At 37.1% G+C, this 21,395-nt stretch overlaps 1 protein-coding gene across 1 annotated transcript in view; it reads right to left on the bottom strand.

Annotated features, from left to right (window-relative positions):
* Positions 1-710: 710 nt before the first annotated feature.
* Positions 711-21,395, bottom strand: part of SMG1 (SMG1 nonsense mediated mRNA decay associated PI3K related kinase) — a 57,727-nt gene continuing 37,042 nt past the window's right edge. The window contains exons 36-62 of the mRNA XM_010175627.2: positions 21,064-21,281; positions 20,707-20,861; positions 19,527-19,749; positions 18,642-18,888; positions 17,798-18,027; positions 17,032-17,280; positions 16,480-16,618; positions 16,287-16,396; positions 15,458-15,676; positions 14,847-15,037; positions 14,079-14,251; positions 13,420-13,699; positions 12,411-12,683; positions 12,045-12,279; positions 10,295-10,521; positions 8,935-9,085; positions 8,654-8,843; positions 7,953-8,422; positions 6,784-6,921; positions 5,741-5,893; positions 5,225-5,404; positions 4,776-5,003; positions 4,115-4,326; positions 3,809-3,915; positions 2,881-3,060; positions 2,628-2,734; positions 711-1,959 (exon numbers count right to left, since the gene is read on the bottom strand). Coding sequence (XP_010173929.2) covers positions 1,882-1,959; positions 2,628-2,734; positions 2,881-3,060; positions 3,809-3,915; positions 4,115-4,326; positions 4,776-5,003; positions 5,225-5,404; positions 5,741-5,893; positions 6,784-6,921; positions 7,953-8,422; positions 8,654-8,843; positions 8,935-9,085; positions 10,295-10,521; positions 12,045-12,279; positions 12,411-12,683; positions 13,420-13,699; positions 14,079-14,251; positions 14,847-15,037; positions 15,458-15,676; positions 16,287-16,396; positions 16,480-16,618; positions 17,032-17,280; positions 17,798-18,027; positions 18,642-18,888; positions 19,527-19,749; positions 20,707-20,861; positions 21,064-21,281 — 5,363 coding nt within the window. The 3' untranslated portion in view covers positions 711-1,881. The remainder of the gene's footprint in view (positions 1,960-2,627; positions 2,735-2,880; positions 3,061-3,808; positions 3,916-4,114; positions 4,327-4,775; positions 5,004-5,224; positions 5,405-5,740; positions 5,894-6,783; positions 6,922-7,952; positions 8,423-8,653; positions 8,844-8,934; positions 9,086-10,294; positions 10,522-12,044; positions 12,280-12,410; positions 12,684-13,419; positions 13,700-14,078; positions 14,252-14,846; positions 15,038-15,457; positions 15,677-16,286; positions 16,397-16,479; positions 16,619-17,031; positions 17,281-17,797; positions 18,028-18,641; positions 18,889-19,526; positions 19,750-20,706; positions 20,862-21,063; positions 21,282-21,395) is intronic.

Here is a 21,395-nt window from a genome sequence, read left to right as displayed (position 1 = left end):
CATGAATTTTATGCCAGTGGTGGGCTTGGCTCAAATCCTTCAACACTTAGGTTTTGATCGAAAAAATGCTGTATTTAAAGCATGTTTTGACTCTGAAAAGCAACTAAAATGGCATAAAGGATCTTTCCATGTCTATTGTTTTTCAGCAACTGTGCGTAATGAATTCAGCAAGTTTACAAAAGAGCAGCTTTTTATACACAGCTACACAATCTATCTGGGTTGAGAACACCAGTGTGCATTTCAGCTACCAGCACCTGTAAGATTCTGTAGTTGTAACCGAATTGTGTTGGGTTTATTTGCTCTAAGAAAAGGAAGTTGACTTTTCCTCAAGGTGTCCCACTTGAAAAAGGAAGCAAGAAGTCTTTTAGACAACTGGCAGACAAGCAGGACATCAATTTAAGAAAGATGCCATTTTTAGAGAGACTTTTCTGACCATAATCACACTTTGAGTGCAGAATTGATTAAAAAAAAAACCCTGAAAAGCCTTGGTGGAAGATTCACTATGGATGCATTATTGAACAACCATCTATAGAAGTAATATGGCAAAGGAAAATTACTTTGCAGAAATCTTTACAGATCTATCTGAACAAAAGTTGGAGAGTCCTTCATTTCTTGGATTGTATGTATACCCCTGTGAACTGAAGCACTATAATTTACAAGTGTAAACTAAAAGTATTAGGAAAGTGAAGTAAAAAGCATATCACTCTACCTCCACCAGAACATCACTTTATTGTTTATCTGTCATCAACAATGTAAAACTCTACTAGATACTCTATCCTGGTTTTTAAAAAGGTAAAGATTACATTGGATTAGCTACGTCGTACGAAAGAAACTACAGCAATCACAGTAGAATGAGATTGGAGGGACAATTTGAATTACAGAAGGTGTACACTGCAAGCAGAGGGAAGTGCACATTAAATCAAACGCCCGTAGGATTCATTACTTTTAAATGCACAGTGACAATTTTGAGAAACTGTACATAATAGAATCACAGAAATGACTTTAAAATAACCAAAATTACATTTTGCATTTGACCATCCAACTCATAAGTAATCATTGATGTTCTATATTTTCAGTGCTTTTGGAAAATTGGTTTACCAAACAAAATTTAAGTTGTTAATTTGACTAAACTGTGAAGTAGAAGGATTGAAATAAAAGGTATATTGGAAGTACACCTAACCTATAAGAATAAGCCAAGAGGGGTATGCAAGGAGAGGCTGAGAGGGAAGAGAGAAAGGAAAGAGGAAAAAGAGGAGAGAACAAAGGCTTTTTCTTCTATCTCAGAAGTTCTTCCAATGCAGCGTATATCTGATGTACAGCTCTTTGCTTTCAGTCCATTTCTGAAGTTTACATTTTGTAGCCTTTTTCCATACTAACTGGTCGACTCAACCAGCACTGTTGCCACGCAACAAGAGTGACAAGAATCTGAATGCATCAAATCTTCCCTTGCTGTGATTTCTTCATGGCCCCATTTTTTCTGTTTTTCTTTGAACAGGGTTCGGTGTTTCCTGAATTGTTCACAGGGTCAGGTGGAATTGAGTTCCAGATCACTCTGCGGTTTGCAGCATCCCGATTTCTTTCTGCAGCTAACCCCCAGACACGTTTGCAGTTCTTCCGTAGCAGAAAGACAAACCGTGTTGTTCAAGCGGTGAGCTTTCACCCTTGACCGTGGGGGTTGCAGACCATTGTGTTTAGCGTATCCCTGAGTGCAGCTATCCTGCAGGATTCACCTCCCAGTGCACCGAGATTTCCCAGGTTTCCTCAGATTAAGCCCCAGTATGCATCACCACCGACTGTGGTGTGGCTATGGATGCCTGAGGCCGAGTTGATTCTGGTGGATGTCTGACCTCGCTGAACCAGACTGATCTGCTTTCGCCCTACTCATACCCAGGCAGTCCAACCTTCATACAGCTGAGCCAAGTTATCTAGATTAGTTGCTTCCTTAATCACAAAGTCAACCTATTGAAAAGGTCAAAAAGTAATTAAAAATAAGCTAGATTTTTAAAAGTGTTTAAGTGATCTTAAAATTTACTCCTGAATGTCACCTGCAAACAACAGAATTTCAGTGAAAAAAAAAATCTATAGTAACTGTAAATTTAATCTTACATAACTTTGTGCAGACCACATAAATAGGAATTTGTACTGCAGAGGCAAAAAAAGATCATGCATCATCTCATTCATAGCCCCTGTCTTGAAAATAGTCACAAATTTACGTGGACATCTGGGTCCCCTGACTCAGCTTCCCAGAGACAGAAGCATGGTTGTGTTATATCAGCAAACAAGGACAAGTTCTGTCCTGTAGACAGCTGTACAGTTCTCATGTTCTTCCTGGGTACCAAGAGCTGTGTAAAAAATGTTAGCTTACTGATATACAAAAGGCAATTTTATCCAATTCATGAATAAATCTACGATATAAAAGACAAAAGCATCTGATAAAGAAAATGAATGCAGCAATACAAGGCAGCAGCATACCTTGATTTGCATTGGAATCGCGTATCTCAAAAGGGACCCCCCACTCACAAGAGGATTTTAGTCTTTAAGGCATACTTTAGCATACACACACACGTGCTTACTACCAAGTATTTAAAGCAAGAACCAGTACCAGAACTTTAGTGTTTTCAACTTACCTGTTCAGCAACAGACATTCTCCTGTTGGGATCCACATCTCGGCCCTCTAACTTGGCTTTGACCCGCTTCCACACGCTAACTGCATATGAATTCCTTTCCTGCACAGCTAAGGGTACAAAATAAAATTAATTCAATTTTACATGCCTGCACAGCAGCCCACTGAGGTGTGTTGAGGTTGTTTGTTGTTATCAGTGGTGGGTTTTTGGGTTAGATTTTGGGTTTGTTTGTTTTGTTTTTAAGCCCTGCATTTACCTTTTCCTGTTTTAGGGTCCCTGGCTGTCTTTTTGGGACTACAGGCAACACTTTTGCCAGTTCCTGGGACTGTGCTTGGAGGAGTATCCGCTGACGTGGCAAGATTTTTCTGAATTAGCTTTCTTGCATTCTGCGACATCACCTCTGGCTGAGTTTTCTGCCCTGTATTGCTACGTACAGCTGTAAAGAAAGTTTAAAAGCACTTAAAGTATTCAAAATAATATATTATAGATGCAAGAAAAAGCACAATTAAATGTGCATCAAATGCAGTTATCAGTACTTCAGTACAAATGCATTTTAAACTTGTTTTTAAACTCTGCACCAGTTCTCTCCTCAGTCTTTCGGTTTTCTAGTTTCTTTCACTTCCCAAACAAGAGGTTTTGTTCCACTGCAAAACATTTATTTACATTCAGCAATTTTTATGCACTCTCTTAACCTCTAATTCTATCATTTTGTATGGCTATTATAAAACACAATTCTTGTTCGTGACAGAAATCAGGAACCTGTGCTTAGTCCAAATACTGAGAGTAGAACAATCCTTTAAATAGAACTCCATGCTCATGAGAAATTTTATCCATGTTTTTAACTTTAAAGTAATAAAAATTTGCAAACATTAATGCATTTATAGGGTTTCAGGATTAATTCCAAAGTCATCACAAATTTTAATATTCATTTCAATAGAAATTACAGTTCAGTTGATATATGTGACCGATCCATCTCTTCTGGGCTTTGTGGAGTGAATCCAGATCTCCAAGGCTACTCAAAGGTTGTTACCAAGCGGTCATTCTGTATTGTATGCTGAATTACTTGAATTTTATAGGCTTTTATAATCCTACAGAAACTGTATTTCAAAACTTAGTAAAAGTTATGATCCCCTGTCTAATATAAATTCCTGATGTTTTAATGTTTCTACTATTTCAAGTATTACCTGCAGCAAAGGTTGGCTGATATGTAGCAGCTGATGTTGGGCTTGAGCATTCATTTGCTGTATCCGTGACTAAGGGTGATGCAAAACCCACTAGATTATTGTAGACACTAGGAAACATAATGGAGTTGTTAAATACTCATGCAACTACTTGGCTTACTGAAAACTCAAAATGAAAGTTTTAAGTTGAATTTAGCAAGAAGATTTCTGCATTCTAAGATAGCCACCAAGTCGGTGCCCCAGGCAGTTTCTGCTATATACAAGTAGATAAGCAAAATGTCTTCACCCGAGAGAAGGCGACATTCTTACCTTTGGCTCTGTGTTTTTAGTTCTTTCAAGGTGGGAGTTATTTCCTGCAGCATTTCAACATGTTCCTGACTGCGGACTTGACCCATAACCTGAACTAATGTAAACAAAACTGTCTGAATATTATCTTGCCACGATTTATATTCACCCAAGAACTGTCTAACGCTATTCTCATAGGGAACATCTTCACCATCCGCCAAAGCCGCTTCTTCATCCTGGAACAAAAACATGCAAAAAGGTTAACTACTTGCTGTGTTTTGTCTAAGAGAATAAAGTTAACATTTCTTAGACTTTTCAGCCTCTCAGTTTGTCACTTGACTACAAATAACCATAATTTTCAGTATTTACATTTCAAGAAAATAAATTTGAAAAATATCAAATGTTTTACTGGTTAAACCCAAAAGGATTTGTAAACACAAAGAAAACGTTTCAACTGCCAAGTGAGAGAAAAGGTTTAAATTTAACCAAAGCCTGATTAGCTTAACTCTAGGAATAAAGCTTTATGAATTCTTACAGATGAAGCAAATTTTGTCTTGAACTCTATAAGCATGAACACATTTCTCTGTTTCTAGATACTTTAAAAAAACCCACGTAGTTGCAAGTTTTATTTTTCTTAAACTATACTGACATGAGTTTGAGCAATAAACTTAAGTTTTAGGCATACCTTTGCCATAGCTTTCAGTAGATGTTTGACATCTCCAAGTTGTCTGTTATGACCCGTGAGCACGGTTTTAATACTATCCACCAGATTTTGAATTGTATCACAAACTGTTTCTATTTGCTGTTCTCTTTCTGTTTGCACTGTTTTCTGTGTAGATATTTCTTGGGTCAACTGCTTGTGAGCTGAGTGAAGCCATTCAGAGCTGCCAATAGGATGTTCAAGACCAGTGCCCTAAAAATAACGGAAGCATTTTTGTATCTGTATCCAGAGATAAAATTCAATTACTGGGTAGATGCTACTGCCAAGTGTTTAACAGCTGATGGAATAAACTCTGTAATCCACAACCCATTAGAAAGTATACATAACATTAATTTAGAATGAAAGACAAAACTGACAACTCATAATTACAGCAATTCTGTAATGTTACATATTTTGCTTTGACCTTTACTTACCACTCGCTGAAGTAGGCGCAGCTCCAGTTCAGAGACTGAGCTGTTGAACTGCGATGCAAACGAGCACATTTGTTGACAGCGTTTGAGAAGTTCAAACAACGCAGTATCAAGATTTAAGGCTTCTGCTGTTCTAGTACGTAAACTTTCAAAGTGAATGATATTACTGCAGAGGAAAGTGACCTGAAAATCAAAGCAAGAGTGAGAAAAACTATTTCAATTAAACTGTCTGTTATACAAACTGCATTTGTTCCATGTCCTTAAAAAGGAGAATTTTAAATACAGCAGTAAAGTCGCTCTGTTACACTAGTGGTATCATTTCAGGGTCATCCAACCCTGCAGCAATTCTCCCAGGAATTATTCATATTGCTTCTGAAGTGGGATTCCCAGAAGTACTGGGTTATCCAGGTTTATTACTCTTTAGATGATGAGGAAAAATATCTTCTACATAAATCTCACGTAAGAAATAAAGAGTGAACACACTTATCAAGTCAACAATACTATACTCATGTACAGTACCTGACTTGCTCTTTGACTTTCTTTCAGTACAAGGTTTCTTCTTTCAGCAATAGTGGCATCAAAATCTTGCAAGACTGGTGCCAGTGCAGGATTAGCACCTCCTGCCCATTTTAAACGCTGCTCAATACTTGCTTCAAGTGCTGCTAGTTTCTCCTGCATTAAGAAAAAAAACCAAAAACCAAAACCACCACAGATATAGATAATCCATATGATATGTTTCAGGTTAAGCTTAACTTAAAAAAAAATTGACACATTTTTTATACATATATATAAAAACATAAATAAAAGAAAGTGGTAGTCATGATTGACAAACGTTAGCTGATGCCGTTTAAAGGTTTATTTTCAGCACACATCACAACTCAATTGGATTGTAATGGAAATAAAAGTCACCTGTCGATTTTAATGCACTAGAAAAAAATACAAAAGCAAGTTAAAAGTAATCACATTTCTAGACTAAAATTTATTTAAAATCATAGCAGTCCTGAATTATTTTACAAATAATCTTCAAAAAATGATTACAAACACTACCTTCACAACTAAAAAGGAAATTAAAATTCAAGAAGCTAAACAGTATTTATTTCAAACAATTAAACATTCTATATATTACTGATAGCTGAAAGTCTAAAAAGCTGAGCCAAGTCACAGCATACAGAAACCTTACCACATAGAACAACTGATCTGCCAAGATGTACAAAGGAAGCTTCTGACAGTTAGTAAAATGATAGTAAGGATGATTTAAGTCAGACAGTTAAATAGGAGCATGATCAGCCATTAGAAGGAAAGGTATTTTCAGATATTTGGGTTTTTTGCTCATGAAACAGACTTACTGATTATTTCAGAGAGACTATTTTGTACAGGGCAACAAAATCAAACAATGTAACAGTATACATCAGATAGATTGAAAGAGATCAATGATAATACCACTAAATTTGTGTTTCAATAGCAAGAGAGAACATAATCTGGGGCTGGCAGATAATTTTGCCGTTTGTGTTAGAGTCACATTCCAATACGCTGTTGAACAAACCTCCTAAAAATAGCAGTACCTGGACTGTTGCAATTGAAGCTTCAATCTGACTAAGCGTGTGAAGTTTCTTTTTCATGCTGGCTAAAATTGCAGAACGAGGTGGAGGAGTAACAGAAATAGCTTGTGGGCGACTGATGAGGAGATCTTCATGCTGCCACTTTAAGAAATAATGGGAACACTTGATTATCATTATTGGTATTACTCAGCACAAAATACTTTGCTTCACAAACAGCAATTCTAGTACCCTGGTACACTTTATAAGTGAGGGTATTTTACAAAAGCTCAATGTCAGACAATACTGGTACACTTAGAAGTTCTAAATCATTAGAGAGTGTTATATTATATAAGTAGTTGTAAACTATCATTTGCTTGCTTGGATATTTATACCATTTATCAGTCACTAACTTACTAAAAGCAATTTACACACATTTCCTTGACCTAAAGGAAAACCTATCAATATTCAGAAACAATTCACTTGTGATGTGTTGAAACCAAGACAATTTTGCTTACCAGACTATGAAATAGTTTATTAATGGACATGGAGAAAGCCTTTGCTCTTAAACCTATAAATCCCTACAAAATGAAGATCAATGATGCTACAATACAAGTGGATATCAGCATACAGATCAAGGGACACAACGGCATTTATCTAAAGCCTCAGAAGAACATTTCCAGGATTGATACTGCTGCTATTCATATTTTTTTCATGAGGCAAACAGGGAAGCAAGAAGACAGTAAATGCATTAAAACTTTGAAGGAAATGTACAAGACACTACTCAGCAACGCATTCCCTCTGTTTTAAGCAATCTCCTCCCTTAAAGTCAGTCTGAAAAAAGGGGGATAATGGGACAACGTTACTAGTAAGAAATCCAGTGAACGACTTCTTTTCTAATAAATTACTTGATGCTTATTGAAAAAAACAAATCCATATATTCACTCAAAAAAAAGCATTTAAACATTATCAAATTTGCATCTTCTAAAGCAGCAAGTCTTCAACAGAAGCTAGCTGTAACACTTCTTTTCCTTACCAATTTACAGAATAATTTTAAACCAAAATACTTCATCAAGTCCACTAAAATACTCTAAAGCTCATTCCACAAAATACAGTTTTACTGCTCAGACACAGTAACTAAAGCTCACTTTCCACAGACACAATTTGCAGAGAATTAACATGTTGTGTGGTCTTACCTGGAACATGGCAATATGCAACTGTACTCTCTGAAGACTGGTCTTGCAAGATGAAATACTGGTTTCCAGTCTGCGCACTAGATCATGCTTCTTCCATGCTGTATCATATGAACTAGCTAATACTGTTGCCCTGTTCATGACCAACTGTGAGAACTTGCCAATTTGGATATTGTGCTCCACAGCCTTCTTGCACAGGTCATCCACAGAAACTTTGCTTTCTGCTCCAAAGTCTTTAGCCTCCACCTGAGCAATGATATCGACACCCAAAGCACTGATGAAACTGCAGAGAGTCAGTCCCAGAGCTTGATTTGGAAGGCCAATTAGAAGATGTCTCACAAAGTCAGCTGTAAAAGCCTTGATTGGTTTGGCCATTTGGTCTTCACTAAAACAAGAGTTTCTGTAAAGGGCTTTCACATTGACGATTTGAACAGGTCCATTTACTGCATTCTGGTCTTCAAGTGAACTGATTCCTTTTAAAGGAAAGAAATAGTATTTTTGTTAGAAACAGTTGATGCAACTAGAAAAATATTATTAGACTTATAAATCTATCAAGATTACAGGAATTCAATTTTAATTTCACCATACTTGCTGTATACAAAAGGTTACATTACAATAACTGGCCATCATTCTACAGTCTTCTCAAAGGATGTCGGATGAGAAGTGGAGAAAGCAATACTGAATATTAGATAACATTTATTTACCTGACAATGTTTTAGAAAAGGTACCACAGAGTGTGAAAAATTCTTTAATTGTTTGCAGTCTCTTCAGAAAGAAAATTTCCTCTAGAACTTGCCGATTATTGTCATCGTCAAAGAAGTTAACTTGGGTGCTGCGGGCTTCCCTAATAATGTCAATCTTACGCCAAGCAACAGGTATTTCCATCTTGTTTAGCTGAGCAATGTAAAGGAAATAATTAGTTTTGTTTTTATAAAACTTTCATACTCCTGACTCAAGGAGTACTCAGAAAAGAACAAATCCATACCTTTTCAATCAATAAACCAAATGCAGTTTCCACTTGAGCAAACATTCCATCAAAGGCTACCAAAAGCATTTGACCAGCTGACATTTTGGGAGTTTCATCAACTGAACCATTTCTTGGCTGAATCAGCTCACCATACTGAGCATGAAGCACTCTTAAAAAAAAAAAAAAAAATTACATGGTTTTGCCTACTCTACAAAAAATAAATAGGATTTTCTTAAACTGGTGGAGCTATTCCCACAGCTAGAGCAGACTGGAATCAAGTTGTATTTGAACAAGGTGAAATTTCTGCAGGCTCTTCCTACCCAGCCCTGCTTACCACATGAATCCCAACGTCAGTCTCCTAAGAACATCTAAGGACACCATGTATGACAGGATTGTAGTAAAGGATCAGCTACAAAGCCAACGTAAAATACAGGTAGAGGATACAGACTGTACTTCCTATGAGCATGGCAAAATGTTATGAATAGTAAGTGATGTACATATCACCCTTCCTTCCTTGAAAACCAAGTACTGATTTTATAACATACACGTATATAATTGACTGAATGGAGTATGGGGTAAAAAGGAGGATGAGGTCTCAGGTTATAGCCAAGATGGTTTAACAGCTTGCTGGTCCTGAAAGGATGGTCTTATCCTCTCCCTCCGTCATATCGCTTTTGATCCTCAACTAATAGGCTGAGCAGGCTTGCCAATGGGTAAACCAGGAAGAAAATTAAAGTTAAGAGGAAAGAAGTTAATTGTTGTCAACTGGTATAGCAAGCTTCATTGTACCACTGGTGGAGCCACCATAACTAGCTCAAGGGAAACAGTAAGATCACTTCTACTCAGAAGGAAGCTTTTGAATTGGCTCAGTTGTCTACCAAGCACTTCCCCAAAGAGGTACCGTCCCACGTTACAAGATGCACAAGTCTCTTTGGTTGAGGTTTTGTTTGTTTGTGTTTTGGTTTGATTTTTTAAATTAAGTCACTGATTCATTATGCAAAAGCTGCTCAAAGCTCCTGCCAAGGGGAGTGCCATGTTTACAAGTTCTCCCTTTCACAGGTTCTCACAAACTAAAGGACCAGTTCCTATTTTTAGCATCTCTTAACTTCAAAGATAAAATCACAGCTACATATTTTGGAGAAAGTTGACTATTAAAAGTCAGTATTAAGCAGATGTAAATGTAAACTGCCATAGCTCTGTACTTCATGTATGCATGCATATAAATGCACACACACACAGGAAACATGCACACTTTAGACACTGCACTCTACTTAAGGGTAGTGGGCAAGAAAAGCCTGTACATCAAACAAAGTTTAGACAAACTAATGTTCTGCAATCTTCATGCTCTTTCTCATGCATGAACTAAAAAGTGATTTACCTTGCAACATCGATGTAATGAGTATGTGTTTCTTCCTCTAGTCCCATAGCTGCATTTCGTAAGTAGGCTTGAAGAGATTCAACCAGCGTTTGCAAAGGGACTCCATCAGTTGTTTGTTCAATAAGATTATCTAATTCATGGAGCATACTTTCTAAAGTATACTCTCCTTTCATTAAGCACCTAAGTGCTTCAGGAAAAATGATCTGTCGGAAGTTTGAGTTCAATTCCTGTTGAGAAGTAAGTACAAAAGCATAAGAAATTTTCCCCTCTCAAAGTATCATATGCAACATCTTCCTCATTTTAGTATTACACTACCCTGCAGCAGACATTATCTAAAGGATAATACGATGGTGGTCAGCCAAGGGTCAAAAATCTACTTTTTAAAATTTAAATAATTCAGGAATACATTAAACCCTGTACAAACACAAAGGTTTGACATTTGCACAAGGTAGCAACAACTACCTTGATAGCATCAGTAACAACACCTTACAGTAATCCTCAGCAGAGGATCAGTAGTACAGATATCACACTTTACAAATCAATTTTGTCAAATGATGTAGCTTTTCTTTTCCATTATGTAACTACAAATGAGTGAGTTCAATTATTTACTGAATTTATCATTTGCTAAACTGATGGGACTACAGCAAGGGAAAACAATCAAAAACTTGCCAGATAGTAATTGTTTTGCTAGAGTCCTACTCATGCCACAGAAATCAATGCAGGTAAGAAAAACAGTACCTTAAGTGGCATAAAACAGTTTTCCCCAAGCAGAATGCATCAGAGGGTTAAAGGCAGCTACAGAAGGAACCAACCAAAGTGCTCTGTCTCCAAAATGAGACAAGACACATCAAAATGATTAATCATCTTGGCTGCTCAGTGAGCTACACATCTTACCTAAGAGCTCACAGGGAGGATAACAATGTGCGGGTGAAAGATCTCAGCTGCAATGCAATGAAATTGAATGCATGTTTCTGAAACATTCCGGAAATGTTAATACTTTGAAGAGTGAAGAAATAAAGTGACGAAAATGTCAATGTGTTTACACAGGTTGGTAGGAAAATATTTTTCAAACACAATACAGTGGAACTAAAAGCCTCAAAAAGCTATTTACACCAGCCACGGTTTATAAACTACCCAAGACTTCAGCAGATATTTCACTCAAGTTGCTGTTAATGTTAGTTGTTTGGGGTTTTTTTTATTAAAGTGAAAACTTCTAAACCACAAAATTATAAAAGCATTTTTCTCCATCCCAATCTTTGAGATAGAGGCCCGCAAAACAGGTTTTCAGAATTTGTTTCAAACTACTCTTTTCAGGTGAAAATAAGTAAGGCTTAGCAGGCAGAAAAAAGAAAGGAACACAAATTAAACAGTTTGGAAGTTGTTCTGGACTGCCAGCAACAGAACAAGAGAACAGAAGCCAGACACAAAGCTGGTGTGCCTGTAAATCCAATATTCTTTCTCATGGTTACTGGTTAATTACTTGACAGCAGTTTTTACAATGTGTTATGTATAGATCAAAATGGTTTATTTCAAGTCATTAAAGTGCAAATGGTGGTAGTAAATGCCTGTTCAGCTCACGTAATAAAGCAACCAAGACTAACGTCCAGCAAAAAAAAAAAAAAATCTCAGCAGCATCATGAACAAATATTTAGCTGTTTAAGGAAAAAGCTGTTTAAGGAAGAACAGCTTAGCTGAAGCCTTAGAAGGCTGGGGATGAGGAAAGAAAAAGTAACATAAAAGTAAGTATCACCTGAAGTGAGATATATACTCCATTAGCTAAATGCACAGCTTCTGATGCTTCAATTGGGTTAGGAATATCTAAGTCCTGAGGTACAAGATGACACTGCTTCAGCAACTGCACAAGGCATGTAACGTTCCCACTCATGCTGCAAAGCTCCTCCAAGAACCAGGCTCCATCTCTTGAAGTCAAATCAACCAGTTGCTCTCCAGCACTAGATGCTGCACCCTCCATCATCAGATTTCGCCTAGATGAATTGTGACAGTTAGACAATCTGCCTGCTACTGCATTCTCCACATAATTATGTCACTTGAATATTCCTTTTTCACGGTCTCAAACATTAATGCATACAAAAACATCTCACAAGAGGCAACTCACCTCGTCAGTGCACAAAGAGCAGAGATGATAACACTTGCTAAGCTCAGTGAGCCCTCCTCTCCATTCTCATGAAGGAAAACTTTAATGCAACGTTCAATTTCTTTCAGCTGCTCTTCACAAACAGGTACAGTAACTGCCTCCTGTTTCAAACGCTCCACCTGCCTGATGAGCCTGTTATTTATATCTGCTGCATAGCGCTGCAGAGTCATTTCTGTAGCAGTTATGAACTGACACATACTTGGAGGTGGTTGAGGAGCATACTGCATTTCATACCTGTAAAGCAAAAGTATAATGACAAAATTCTCCCTTCTCAAGCTCTAGCAAATTGCATTTTGCTCTGTGGGTAGGAAAAATGTTCTGCATTTGAACAGTTTCCACATCACCTACTCCAGATCAACTCTGAAATACCACAGCAGTTGATGACTACTCTAATGACACTTTCATAAAGTCATAGAATGTGCCATAGTTCATAACCATTTGCAAAGACAGAAAACAATCCGTAGTTCTTGAGGCAAAGAATGAACAGAAGATAAGAAATAGGAAGGAAACAGGTTTCCCTGCAAATGCTTGAATAAAGTATGTATCTTGTAAGTCAAGCAGTAGTAATGTTGAAAAGGCCTGACTTTAGAGGAAAAAGAGATAATTGTTTGAAAATCTGCTTCAATAAAAAAAAAATCTTTAGTTGACTCAACAGACTTTTAAATACTGTTAAGTTTCTAAAACCCCTAGATACCACTGCCCTAAAGCCACAAACATGGTTCTTAATTTGTTCATTATAAGGCAATTGTTATTTGGCTTTCTTTTTGCAGTACACAGATTAAACTCTGGAACAGATTTTTAAGCATTTTTTTATCTTTTTCTCCAAACTTCTGGAATTACAACTTAATCTTGTCTTGCTTTATAATTAGATCAGTCTTTGCAAAAGTATTCAACTTAGTTAGAAAAATCAAAATCCTGAAGTAGCTTGAAAATTAAGTTCTTCAAACAATCCATTATTCTGTCAACTTACTTCCTAAAGATATCCTGACAACGCTCTATTGTCATGTTACAGATGAGGTCTTCCATCCAGGTTTTCCACTGCTCTATTCGGTGCTTCTGAAACACAGCTTTTGGATACTGAAGAGCTACTGTTGCATAGTTGTGCAATTGTTCAAGACAGCCACGTAAAACAGATCTCCTCTGCTGGAGAAGAGCACCAACTTCTCCTTCCAGCTGTTCACATTGACTGATTAAATGTGCCTGGCCTGCATTTTGCAGAAATGCTGTTGCTGGTACATAACTTGGAGGACCTTTTAAGAAAGACAGTTAAAAATTAAGCTTTGCTCATCACTGAAGCACACACATTTTATAGCACACAGGTACTGAGTGTTAATATCATTTCAAAAATATTATTTTACTTGTGAAAAAGGAGGCATAGAGAATTCATACTGAGAATTTTGAGCACAAGGTAAGAGAAAAATCTCATGCCCAGCTAGGGTAAGACAAGTTCCTTCAGATAGCTTGGCATAGAAACCTTGAAATGCTCTAAATCACCCTTTGAAGAACCTCTTTTCATTTATCATATACAGAGCATTGCCTTTAAGTCAGAGTATACTTATAATGCCTCCTGATATTAAACTCTAGTTATTTTCAAACCATTAAAAACCCCCCACAAATACTATTTTATACCTAGGTCCATTTGTGTGCTAATTTCTTGAAGAAGACTTGCAAGTTGCGTTGCCTCTAGATTACTGAAAGCAGTTTGGTAATGTGTTATCCACTGCTCAAACTCATTCAGCTTCACCTGGATTGCTTCCTGGACAGCTCTTTGTTGAGACTGCAACTGTGTGTGCTCAGAATACCTGAATTATTAAAGCCACAGAATCAAGTAAGTACTACAAGAAAATAAATACTTAACTGTATTAAAATCATACTGAACAATACAACTACCCCGTTGACCAGAAAATTAATGTATTCTCAACAATTACATAAAACTTTAAGAACGTTGTGTCAATATTTTTTTCCTACAAAATAATGAACACATATGCATATTAATGCAATTCTGAAATCCTTGATTTCAAATAAACTTGAAAAGTTAGAATTAGAAACTTAGATGAAAACATTTTTGTGCTATTTATCAGTAGCTGCACTATGTGGATTAATTTGATGGGACAGCACATTCAGCCTCTTGCCTTGAAGGTCAAGTGTAGAACACTGAATAGCACAGGTCATATTGACGGAGTACGAGGCGTAGGACAGAAATATGATTATTCAAGTAGGAAAATGGTTTCAAATAGTTCTTCTGTACAAGGAGTGACTTGCTAAAAGAACAGCTTTTACCCAGCTATTAATCCCTTTCATATACACATTTCTAACATTTAACTGATAAGTACATTACTAAATGAACAACTGCACTGAACTGCAAGATTCCCAGCTGAACTCCTGCCTCCCCTGTACCTGTGCTGAAGTGTGTGGGAAGGATGATCCACTCCTTCTGCACCTTCCAGAAATTTTATCTCCTCCAGTAGTTTTCCTTGCAACTTTTCTACCTCTGTCAACTGCTCTTGCAGGTTCAGATATTCTTCTAAACTACTGTCCAATTTTGGCAGCACAGCCAGCATTTCATCTCTGTTCTTAAACCAGTTAACCTATAACAAAGACACAGACATTATAGAACTGAGCTTAATTCAAACAGGTAAGAGAAAGTAATATATGGCAACACTTAACCCTTCAATAATGTTGTTAATCTAGGACTACCTCCGGTGCTACAAGTGCTAAAGCTTAACAGACATTCTTTATTTAGACTGCTAGTTTTATTCCTCTTGCTGAGATTCAGAGAAAACATTAAAATATGTTTTAGAATTAAGTACATAGAAAATGAAAACTAAATACTTGCAAGTTCCATACAAATACTTCCCTCCATACAAATGCTATTTAGCTCAATAAAATTTGTGAACTATTTCTAATAAACGACCATACCTTCCACCACTTTCAAAATGCAAATAAATGAAGTGAAAGCATAGGGCCTACTTTGGTTATAAAACACAAAATTATTATAGTGAACTCACCTTTATCTCAGCCACTCTTGAAGAAAAAAGACTACGTGTAATATCTCTTTCCATTTCTCTTTTGCTTTGTTTGTTTTCAGCCTGCTGGCCACCACCACCATAGACAGCTCCAGCAAATCCTGCTTCACCTCCTGCTGTCCAGTCCACCAGAGGATCATAAACAAAAGCTTCAAGCAAGGTAAGCAAAGTCTCCCTCCCACGCCGCATAATATGAAGGACCTGCATCATATATTTAAACAGACTCATTCTGATCTTGCATTATCCTTGTAGAACAGTGCAATTTTAAACACAAAATACTGTACTTGAGTAGGTACAGAAAACTAACTTACCTGTAACCAGCATAAATCCAGGAAGAACACCACAGTATGTTCAAATGCAGCTAGCCTATAGTAACACCACTGAAACTAAAGATTGTATTCTAGCCTTCCACACAAACTCCATAATCTAATAACAGCCACCTGAGGAAGAAAACTCTCCTCTGTTCTGAGCACTTTTTGTTTTGAAAACATGTTATGTCATGTTTATGAAGGACAAGTCCCATAGAAAGAGGGTAAGCAAAACTTCACAAAAAGCACTTCAGGAAAAATGTACTATTTTACATCTAGAGCTACAAGTCTCCCCTAGCCCCTGAACTGTAGCTGTACCACTACCTGCATATGCATTTATCTGGCTTTTTCATATTTCTTAAATATTTACTATAGGCTGTATTAAAATCACAGCAGAGAGGGTGAAGGCTTTATAAATCAACAGCAGAATGCTTTAAAGGAAAGTTCCAAGACAATAGTTGATAAACGAGAGCCCTCAGTTTTCTGCAAGTTTCCTAACTTACCTGTTCACAAGAAAGCCTGAAAACCCCTTCTACTCCTGTCACTCCAAGTGCTGTTTCAATATTGTGTGTCATCCGGAATGGAACCTTCTCTGGTACCCTAAGGCTTTTCCCTTTAAGATAAAAAATTGTTTCTTTTAATTGCCGAGAAGGGAAACTTTTTATTTGAATAACATATAGCATTTTTTTAAATTACCTTTTTCAAAGCAAACATTATAATCTATGTGGACAACTTCTCCTGTAGTCATATCTATAAGAACATTATCCAGATGTCTGTCTCCAAGACCAATGATGTAGCCAACCATGGACATAACTGCAGTGGATCTTGCATACGACTTTAAAGAGAGTTTCAGGAAAAAATTATTTGTGGGAATCCTCTGCCAACACACTGGACTGACTACCATTTTAAAACATTATTTTAAGTGTAACACAAATCAAAACCAACTTATTCCAAGCTGTATTCTATTTGTTATCTGACAATATCTTACAAGATTTTTCATGTCTTAGGCTGATAATTCTCGTTTAATAATGTAGAGTTATCGGATGTAGACATATTTTTTTTATTCCAGATAGTACAACTGCATCAGATCCTGCCCAATGCTAACATTTCCTGTTACATGAAACTTCAGCAGTCCTAGCTCACCTAACTCAGGAGTATCTTTGCTTGAACACATCCCAGGCATTTGTTGCCCCTCATCCCATTAAAAACATGACCTTTCAAAGGGAAAATATCTTAGTTATAACTCACCTGTGTTACTCTCCACCATTCATCTGGTGTAGTACACGATGACCAGAGCTCCTTAGCTAGGAGATTTGGGGGAGTTGCTTCCATCAGTTCTTCTAGAACAGCCCGCATAACATTCAAGGGCCAGTCACGACGTGACACATCAAGACTGAGCCCGACCGCCTTTAAAGCGGGTCCAATTTTACTGTAGTAAAGCTCACTGGGTCTAGGCACTATTCCAGGATTCTGAGGAGTCTGGTAAGAGTCCTGGGCCTAGAAGAGGTAAAATCACAGAAAAGTACCCCAAATTCAATTTTAATGAGAAGAATATGAAATCAACTCCTCTACTGAGGATGACTTTTATAGCTTAGATAAATCTTTCAAAGTCGATGGCTAAGAAAACTTGAAGAAACTGAAAACACATTGCTTTAGTCTAACTCTACTCTTACCAAGTTCAATTAAAAAAAAAAAATCCCATGTATTTAGAATGAAACAAGAGTAAGATGTGGAACTAAAATAATTTTAATCAAGGTTAACTCTGTGCAAAAACTGTTCTCCTTTCAAATTATGCCAGAACAGTATACTTATGTTACATACTGTAACATTTATATAAATACATATATGCAATTTGACATCTGGTGAAACCTCAAGAGATACTAACACACAATCATTCTGCATGATTATGAACAAAAGAATCCTTTTAAGACTACATTATTTAGAATTGGAAAGCAGATCAGAATAAGCGTTTCCCTTCTGAGTTGTCCTAGCTGGCATAAAACATAGTTGTTACCTTTTGTGCTTGTAAAGCAGCTTCTCGCTGTTGCCACCGCTTGTAAAGACCAAACAAAGGTGTAGCTCCATCCACCCACTGGATCAAGCCTGATCTTGTTCCCAGAGGTGTCACAGAGTAGTGCCTCGCATGGAACCGTGGTGTCTCTTGACGGTTAATGGTAGCAAACATCGTGTTCACAATTGACAAGAACTGCATGATTCTCTCATCTAGATGCAAGTCTTCCAAACCTGCAATAATTTTATTTTGTTTAAAATTTAGTTTCTACATTAAAAAAAAAAATGTACCTATTGAAGCCCAAAACTTAGCATTTTTTGAAATCCTACTTCATTTCGGACTATGAATAGCTTTACAGATTATGCAGATTAAGGATGAGTTGTTCAGCCTAAATGTAAATGTTTAAATAGCATTTATCTATTAGAATCACCAGTTTACGACAACTCTCTCTGTGAGCAGTACACACAGCAGTTACTAACATAAGAAATAGGTCTGACATTGGGGGAAGGCACAAAGTCTCAAAAGTTCTGTTCTGGGTACTACCTTAAGCTTCTGGAAAAGTGCATCCAGCTAATCCTATCACTATGTAAGCAGAACACTGTTTCTGATACAAGCCTTATAAATACAGGATCTGAAATACCCCTGACTTACAGCTCCACAAAGCAAAAATCCTCAAAAACGTATAGTGAGGTGGGGAAGGAGAGGGAGCAGATGCTCCAAACAGCTCTTTCTCAGTTTCACGCAGGCAGAGAAAGCAAAAGTTGCAACCACACATTTTCCCAACTTTAATACAGTCTCATTCGTAACAAGAGACAGTAACTTATAGGAGAAAACTGCCATTTCTTACCTTTGAACAGGTAGGGATAGTTCTTCCCATCTGAACCCAGGAAAAGTAGCTTTTTAGGTTTGGTTTTGGTAGGCAGAATTGTGATGGTGTTGCCCACACTATGAATTGTGACTGTGTCTCTGGTAGATACTTCTCCAGGAAGTGCTATTTCAGTGCTCATCATAGCAGCCAACCAAGGACTGATTTCTTCAAGCCGTAAAAGGTAACTAGTCCGTTTCTGTGCTCTTTGCTGCAAGCTTAGCATAACCTATTACACAGAAATTTTTTGTTTAGGGTTTTGTTTTAGGTTGAGGGTCACCTTAACATCTAGCATTAAAAAAAAACCACACAAAACCAGACTTAACAGTCATAATCTTCCAGAAAACAGAGCTTTTTCTTAAGCTGCCTTTCATCCTTGCTATCCTACTAATCCATTTATAGTTTAGGATGAAGATTACAAAAAAACTAAAAAACACCCTTTATGTAGCAAATATACCCTGCCTAGTACCAAAGTACCAACTTGTTAAAATTTAAATCCACTAAACTCAAATGTCAGAGTTTCAGAAAGACAGTATTTAAAAAAAAAAAAAGCCCTCTGCCCCAAAAACTGACAGCATCCAAAACAGTAGAAGCAGCAAGATTTGGGAAAAAAATAAAAAAAAATTAAAAAAATCATACAGTAGAAATGCAATAATGCAGACAGTCAGTAGGACATGTTACAGAAGTAAATTACTGTGCTTTAGTGTCCAGCATGCTTGTGGTGATTGCAGAGAGACAGAGTTTCAGGCTGCAAATTTTGATATGGCAATAGAATAGCACAAGGATACTAAGGAGAGGGTCAAGAACATGGTGCAGTAAGAGTGTCAAGAGCCTCCACATTGTACTCTTAGTTTGTGCATATAATACCTCTTTAAATGGCAGCCAGCTGCTTCCAGGTTTAGCAGGATTCAAAGGATTCTTTAGTTTCTCTAGTGCATTTTCAATTGCATCTCCATAGTTATCCTGAAACCATTTCTCATGAGGAGTTTCTGCAGGAGCTGCAGTGATGCTCCGTACATGTTCCAAAGCAAAGACAATGGGCTTCATTAGAGCTGTATGCTTTTCACGCATGATTGCTATTTTCTCCTCTCTATTAAAAGAAACAACCAAGATTTCCTTACTTACAACCAAGTTACTTCATAAGCAGAACATTAAAATAAGATGGCAAATGAGACATTTAAGAGTTCACAAAAATTATTACATCTCTAAAATAAGGTCTTTAAGGATGACTGTTTTAAAAGGAAGACTATTTCATTTCACATTGATTGCATGTTCCCCTGAACCACTTTTTTTTTTTTCCCCCCTTTTTAAAAAAAAACACCTCGAAATGTTTGAACTGGGCTCTTCACCAGTGGAAAACCTGAGGAGAAGCTCAGAGCTCAAACCACTCTAAGCAACTGATTTCCTTTAATAAAAAGAGCTCTTTACTACTACTTCCTGAGCACACCATAAAGAAGGGGAAGAAAGCGATTCAGATCATGCTGTTCTCCCATTCCATGTCAGACCTGACTATAGGATTCAAGAGGTATTCTTAAGCTTAGCCAGGTGCCCACTGAATGGCTTTCCTCTTCCAAATCCATTCACAGGAGGACTTGGGTGAGGAAGAATCAAAATGACTCGTTGAATACTGAAAATCAAATGCAGATTAAGACATTGTGTTTACTCAAAATATCTCTATCTACAGAAAACTCCAAATAGATTACACCCTTCAACTTGCTTGTCCTCATTTCAGATGACTTGTAAGAAAAACCTTAGAAATTAAGAACTATAGGATCTCATAAGCCACAACTTCATATGCATTGGGTTCTAACACATTATTACTGAGGAAATCCCAACATGGATTCACAGGTAGAGTTGTTTCTCATTTGATTATAGTACTAACTACAGCATCAAAATGTTCTTGAAACAAGGTCTCTGGCTTACAAAGAAGCAGCTAGGATTGTATGAATTCAGGAGTAACAACACTGTTGACAGGTTGGACTGTATGCTTCCCCAACAACAAACATCTGTTATGATCATCACTGGTATTATTCAAAAAAAGGCATACTTCCGTAAAGTGTTGTTGTTTTGGACTCTCTTGACTTCATCTTCCAGTTGTTGAATCCTTCTGAGGACATACATGTGCTGCTGCAGTAACACTCCCAACCAAAGCTCATCCCAAAGAACTGTAACTCGGCGCAGCTCAGCCACTAGCATCTGAACCTGCATAAAATAAGTTAAGATTCACTTACTTTTAAGATTGATAGTATTAAGACTTATTTTCGTAGATTAACAAATTGAAAAAAGATGACAGCCTAACAGCAAAGATTCACCAAACTTCCAGTAGGTCTACCAACAAGACATAAAAATTACGTATTTCATGTCTCAAATAAGAGCATAACTAACATACATTTAGATTACTTACCTGCAATACCATTGTTGGATTTGCAGCAGAGAGTTTCTCCACAATTTTGCTGTAACAATCTTGCATCATTGCTTGATCTTCATTTAATCCAACTTTTGTGTCATCTTTACTACTTTCTTGAGAAGCTGGGGGGCTCCCTCCATCACATTCTCCACCCAACAGTTCTTCTCCTTGAATATTACCTAGCAAAGTAGGGATGGCAGAAGGCAGCTTGTTTCCTAAATTAAAAGTATATGTTAAAGTGTTAGCTACACTGTTCTGGCCTTGAAAGATACATCACTTAATACTTCAATTAGCATCAGGTCTCCAAATTATATTAAGTACTGGCAAAG

The sequence above is a fragment of the Antrostomus carolinensis genome, unplaced genomic scaffold, assembly GCF_000700745.2.
Source record: "Antrostomus carolinensis isolate BGI_N321 unplaced genomic scaffold, ASM70074v2 scaffold35500, whole genome shotgun sequence".
Classification (NCBI taxonomy): Eukaryota; Metazoa; Chordata; class Aves; order Caprimulgiformes; family Caprimulgidae; genus Antrostomus; species Antrostomus carolinensis.
The sequence above is the reverse complement of the archived record's forward strand: the minus strand, read 5'-3'. Positions and strand labels throughout refer to the sequence as shown.